General features: G+C 38.5%; 1 protein-coding gene across 1 annotated transcript; it reads right to left on the bottom strand.

The window, feature by feature from the left end:
- Positions 1-292: 292 nt before the first annotated feature.
- Positions 293-835, bottom strand: LOC103778217 (nuclear factor 1 B-type; the record flags this gene model as incomplete). The annotated part of the gene is made up of 1 exon (XM_008945794.1): positions 293-835. A coding segment is annotated over exon 1 (418 nt), but the record flags the coding sequence as incomplete, so codon positions are not given.
- Positions 836-6177: the final 5342 nt, after the last annotated feature.

The raw sequence follows: 6177 nt of genomic DNA, 5'->3' as shown, positions 1-6177 counted from the left end.
AAAGTATCTTCAGTGGAACTAAAGTACTATCTTAGTATGTCCCACTCTCTCTTGAAAGAGAACAAAGCATGTATGTCAAACATACATGTCATTAACACAGGTCTGTAGGAGTGTGTGTGTGTGTATGTAAGAATATATGTATACATGCTGATTTACACACGGATATGTACCCACATTACGTCTATAAACCACAGAATAATGTTTCACTGGAAGCCAGCCCATAGGGGAAACAGGGCAACCTGGAATAAGAGTTTGAAATACTAACATAGAAACACGACAATCTGCTTCCTACCTTGCTCCTGCACGTAGTATGCCAAAAACAAATCAAGCTCCTTGACTGAAACTGTTATGTGATGTGGCTGGACGCAAAGTGCTGGATTTGTGCAATGTGGGGATTTCATGAGCCGCTCTCCATCGGTACTTTCCAAGGGGATGCCTTTGAACAGGATCACCATGACTAGATCCAGACGCCAGACTTTGTCAGCCTGTCGCAGGCAGTCGATTCTCCTAATCTTACCCTTCTGGTCAGGATTGGACAATACACAGCATGGGTGCTTCTTCCCAGTCACCGTGAGCACAAAATCCTCCCGGAACTCTTGGCGAATATCTTTGCGCAGCTTGGCCAGGAGCCTGGATGCCCACTTCTGTTTAATTTCAGGCTTTTCGCTAAGTAGCTCATCCTTGACTGCTCTTTCCTCATCCTTTGACATTCGTTTCTCATGTTTTTTAAAGTACTTGCGTTTTCGAGCCTGAAGGTTGAACCAAGTGTAGGCAATTGCACGGACATGTGGAAGAAGTGCCTCAATGAACGGGTGAAATTCATCCTGTGGAAAGAAGTGGAGGGGGAAAAAAAAGAAGAGAAGAAGAAAACTCCAAGTCAGTAAGTTCTCATAAACAAAGCCGTGTCAAGAAAGGTTCCTGAAAATCTTAAAGTGAAATCCAAGTCAAAGAGAGCAAACACTTAAAATTCACAAAAATTTCTGCACAACACCTTTTACGCAATTACTACCGCTGTCAGGCAGCAGACAAAAAGTACACAGAGAACCACATTTTCTCTGTATTTCTCTCTTTGAAAGAACCATGTGAAGATTTTATTTTGTATGCCTCCCCTCACTTCATCCCTCAATGCTGCAGAAACAACATCATTTAAAAGAGATGCTATCAAGATGTTTTGTTCCTAACGTTCAAACATCTGAGTGAACAGCTAGCATAAAGAAAAGTACCATTGCACAAAGAGGACACTATACAGTTTTAAAAAATCTGAGCAGAAACGTTCAGAAGGCTGAGGCAAATGCCACAGTTCATTTCTCTTCTCTGTGGCACAGAAACACAAAGCATATACATGCTCAGTGTAATGCCACACAGTTCCCGCTTTTGGAGCATGCTCTCAGCAAGAGACTGCTGGTGGCACAAAGAGCATGCGCCATTAAACTTGATCCATTTTCTTATCAAACGTTCAACATTCCAGCACTGAAACAGCACCATTCCAGTGGTGGTAACTAGAGAAACCAGTATACAGTAAGGGAAAGCGGGCAAAAGCCACAGCGTGTCGTATACAATCCTGAACAGAAGCTTCTGCACTTTCAGCTCTTCAGGCTTCCCTCCCACCACCCCCAAACTCTGTAAAATAAAAGTTTATGAAGTTGAGAAGAAAAATTACATTTATGTTCTTCTGGCAGCTCCACTGTGGGTTTTGAAGCCCCACAGAGTCAGTTAATTTGTTAACTGATCACATGAGTGTGGCAATTATTTTAAACCCCTTAAAAATCAATCTGAGGTGTACAATGAAAAATGGCAACTTGGCACAAACTTTGCATTCTTTGTGTTCCTGCATGCTGTGGCAGAGTGACATTACGAGTGCACCGCTGGTCAAACGCTGCTTTTGTGAAATCCATGCAATTTATTTACAGTTCCAAAATATCCCTTTCCGTCATCTGGCTTCACCTGCAAGTTCTTATCTTCTGCCTAGCAGCGATGTGGATTGCATTAAGGAGGTAATGCTTAGTTGTCATCTACAAGTGCATCCTATAGCAATTAATTCATTTTGTCTGCTTAAAGTACCATCCTACACAACCACATTAATATCTACATAGGCCTTTCCCAAAAACTAATGCCTCTTTTCCGTAAAGCAAACCTGCTTTTTAAAACAGCACAATCTGCTCATCAAATTTTAGTTTGTTTTGGTTTGGAAGGGAGACCTTAGGGGAGGCATCTTTCTTCCTGTGTGCAGGCATATTTAGTTTTAAATACCATGCAGTTCATCATACTGAGCAGCATGGTGCAATCAAACTAAAACTGAACCTTTTTTATACTACTATGTTCAAGAATACAATTAACAAACTAACATTTTACCTATGCTGCTAGACAAGGAATGAATTACGTTTAATCAATAGGCTGATTAACTCCACTAGGTAAAAATGATGGAAGTATAACTAATGGTCTCAATTATACAGAGCACAGACTGTCGTTGTAGAAGCTTAAGGCCATGAATTTAGTATTTAAGTCTTCACATTTCAAACAAACTCCAAAATTTCCTGAATGGTAAAAAAGTCCACTAGATCTGGTTACCTCTTTTCCCTAATTATCCTTACATCAAACAGAAAACAACAGAAAAGTTGCAAGCAGTTTACCTATGACTACGCTACCTCCACAGAAAATTTATAAAAAAAAAGAAAAAAAAAAGGAAAAAAAATGAGTGGCAATGTAGGAAAGTAATTCAAGACATAAACGATTGCATTACAGTATGATGCTTGACAAAGAGCCACAAAGGCAATAATTAAACTGATTAGTAGTTTCCAGCAGAGATTTGAACAATTCTGATACTATACTAGCACATAAAACTAGGCCATGGAAAGAGTTAAACCACAATCTGTTCTTTGTGTGGGAAGGCAATACTGCTCTGAGTAACCACAGCCCATGATAAGACTACCCTATCTTCATATGTTTTCTGATGCCATGCTTTTTTTCCCCTCAGTTATAACTACTAATTAAAGTTTATTTTTTCTTCTACAGAAGTAATCTTAATGGAAGTGTTCCAATGAATATTTTTTTAAAAAACTTTATAAATGTAAGCATAAAGGCTGCATGGTGTTAAAACCTTACAATTCATTTTAGACTGAATAAAACAGATTTACTACAGATTTTGAAAATTCTAACAGCTGAGGCTAAATGTGAGGCAAAGGAAGAGCTTTGGGAGAAGTTAATTTTTGCCCAAATACAATGATTTCCCCTATGTCTAAACCAACTTCAGCATTTATAACTTAAAATGGAAAAAAAAAAATAAATGTGGAAATATTCTACACTACTAGAATGCTGCACATCTAGTTTTCATTTTTAAGAACTTCGCAAACTATTTTGAGATAGCTATACCTTCAGGTAATAACACAGTATTACCAATAATAACCTACAGCATTTTACTTTTATGAAAATTTCATAGAGAAAATAAATCCACTTTTTAAATTTCAATCTGTACTGGTTACTTCCTTTTCAGAGAGTGAAAGAATGGGCAGGGGGGAGAGAACAAACAACAAACCTCAAACTTTTAAAGCCTGTATTTGGCCTTTTCTTTCATAATATCATTCAGCCCTAAAGATACCAATATATGTGAAAAAGTGTGAAAGAGAAACACAGCGAAGAACACTGTGTTCTAAAGCAATATTATCAGATATCTTTGAGAGGTTCATTGTACATCTGGAGTCCTTTCAAATGAAACATTACTTGACAAGAAGAAGTGCCCATAAAATGATCCTAAATGGAGATTTGCAATTAATCACGCACGTTCTCTGCTAAACCTCCTAAAAAGCCATCTACAGAATTTGACTTTTTCCCCCTTAATATTCACACAGGCAATACTGATTTTTTTTTTTTTTCAAGTGTGGCACTTACCCATGTGCCACAGTTGCTCTTGCAATGAAGTGATTTATGGAGACACGATTTTCAAATATCATATCGAATGGCTCAGGTGAACCACTGTGCACTGGCAATTTCAATCAAAATGGAAGTTACTAGATAATATCTATGTAGCTTGTAAATAAAGGAAAAAACACCAGTCATGTAATTATGATAGGTAGGCCAGGTTTTATTTTTGGAAAAGGTAAAGGGGAAATGTACCGTCCTTCTCCGATCATCCACTTTTATAAACTTTGTATCAATTCATGCAAGTTTGAACTAAGGACCATACAATATACATGCCAGGTAGAAGTCTAGTAATTTTATAAAGAAAAGCTCATGCATTCAATTTCCTGACATGGACTTTCACTGTGCCTAATGAAACAACACATTCTAGGAGGAAAAGAAAATGACAACACATTCTGAGTTGCCTGGACCACCGCAACATAAAAATAAACCATGGCAAAAATATCACAAGAGACCAAGCACTTAAAGTTATGCGGTAACTGCTTCCTATCATGCCTCAGCAAGAGAGATAAATGCAGTTTACACTCCTTCCAAAACAGGGGGGAAGAGGCATATGGGAAGAAGAGGAGAGGGACTCCCCCAAAAAAATTAAATTCTATTTGGTAAGTCTTCATTCTGATTTTGAGTTATTTTACACCTACCAAACTTTTGTTGAAAGAGAGATGGATAACATTTGAATAGCCAAGGTTTGTTTTAAAGCTATCCTTTGCATTTTAGACTTGTTTCTGAAAGGTGCTTCAGCACTGTCTCGGCACAAACCAAACTACTGGTTTCACAAGGAGAGCGGTCCAAACAGGTGCTCCGTGTTTAGAATTTTACCAAAATATTTTCTTCTGAGCATACACTACCACAGTCAACGTATACCGCAAGAGCCCTAGAGATGGAGAACACAACAGAGAGAACAATTTTGGCAGTACTACTTTAACTCAGTTGCAACTCAAAATAAGAGTAATCTTTTCCTTTCAATAAATAACACAAAGTGTAAATCCTCATTGCTAGTGTAATCTTAATTTTTAATTTATAGATAAGAAAGATTAATTATAAAATGCCTTTATCATTCCAAATATGTAGAGAACCATTCCAAATTAAAATCAGTTTGCTGCAACTATGTTCCATGTATGTACCACTAAATGAGAACTGTCTCTGCATGGCAGCATGACTGTAAAATATTATGGAGAAGTTATCAAGGCACAAAAGCCAGGAATTGCTTTCTTGTATTTATGGCTGTAGAAGTACAAAGTTCTGTTTTTGTCTACACTTGAGTGTGATGTTTTAATACAGATTTGTAAAGAATGAGGAAATCTGTTACATTTGTGACTCCAAAAAGCAAACATATGGGAGAAAAAAACGACATTAGAGCAGGAAACAACAAAGTGAACTAACTACCTGGTAGTGCAAAGCTGTGTGCTTCCAATGTAAAAGAATGCTTTCTTAAGTTGTATTCTGAGGTTCATATTCTGGTGCAGAAGTCTTATTGCCTGTCAATAATTTCACAGGATGGCCAGCCCACACGGAATTAATTTTTACTAATTGCAGATTCCACCATAAGTAATTATTTCTATGTGTGTACCTGTAAGCATGTGCATAACTGTTACACGAAACGCTTCCTACATGCATTCATTTCTCTTTTGAAGAAGAAAAATCTCAACAGCACTCCTTCCCAGCTTTGCTCCACCATAGCTCACGTTTACTTGCGGAAAATATCCATATCTAAGTCAATCACACTTAGATGCCAAACAAAATATAAACAATAAAAAATGTGTCAGCCAAAAAGCTACACGATTGTATCCAATCACTGAATAAGCCTTATCATTGTTTCCATCTTCATTCACAACTTATGAATACTTCAGACCTTTTGAATTACAATGCTTTCTAATTGTGGAATAGCTGAAATGATATTTATTTATTCACCATGCAAGGCTAAGTGCATCGCTGGCCGCCCAGTATTGCAGGAGACGTTACTTTCGCACGTTCCCTGCTTCTTTAGCTATTTGTTGCACCAGTGTGGAAGCAAGCAGTTATCGCTTAATCAGTTTACATCACATCCTCCTAAGATGGACTTTTGACAAAAGCTTCTGAAAACTATCCCCTGGCCGTACAGACCGGTTTTCCCCTCCGGATCGGGCTCCGCTGCCCCGGCGCTCGCTCCCCGTTACTGTTCGCCCGGCAAAGACGCGCCCGCGGCACCTGGGCAACTTCCAGGGCCTGCTCCCTAAACCCCTCAGGTCTCAAAACCTGCACGTTGCAGCGGACGGGTCCCCG

This window comes from Merops nubicus, unplaced genomic scaffold (assembly GCF_000691845.1).
Source record: "Merops nubicus isolate BGI_N331 unplaced genomic scaffold, ASM69184v1 scaffold39768, whole genome shotgun sequence".
In the NCBI taxonomy this organism is placed as follows: Eukaryota; Metazoa; Chordata; class Aves; order Coraciiformes; family Meropidae; genus Merops; species Merops nubicus.
The sequence above is the reverse complement of the archived record's forward strand: the minus strand, read 5'-3'. Positions and strand labels throughout refer to the sequence as shown.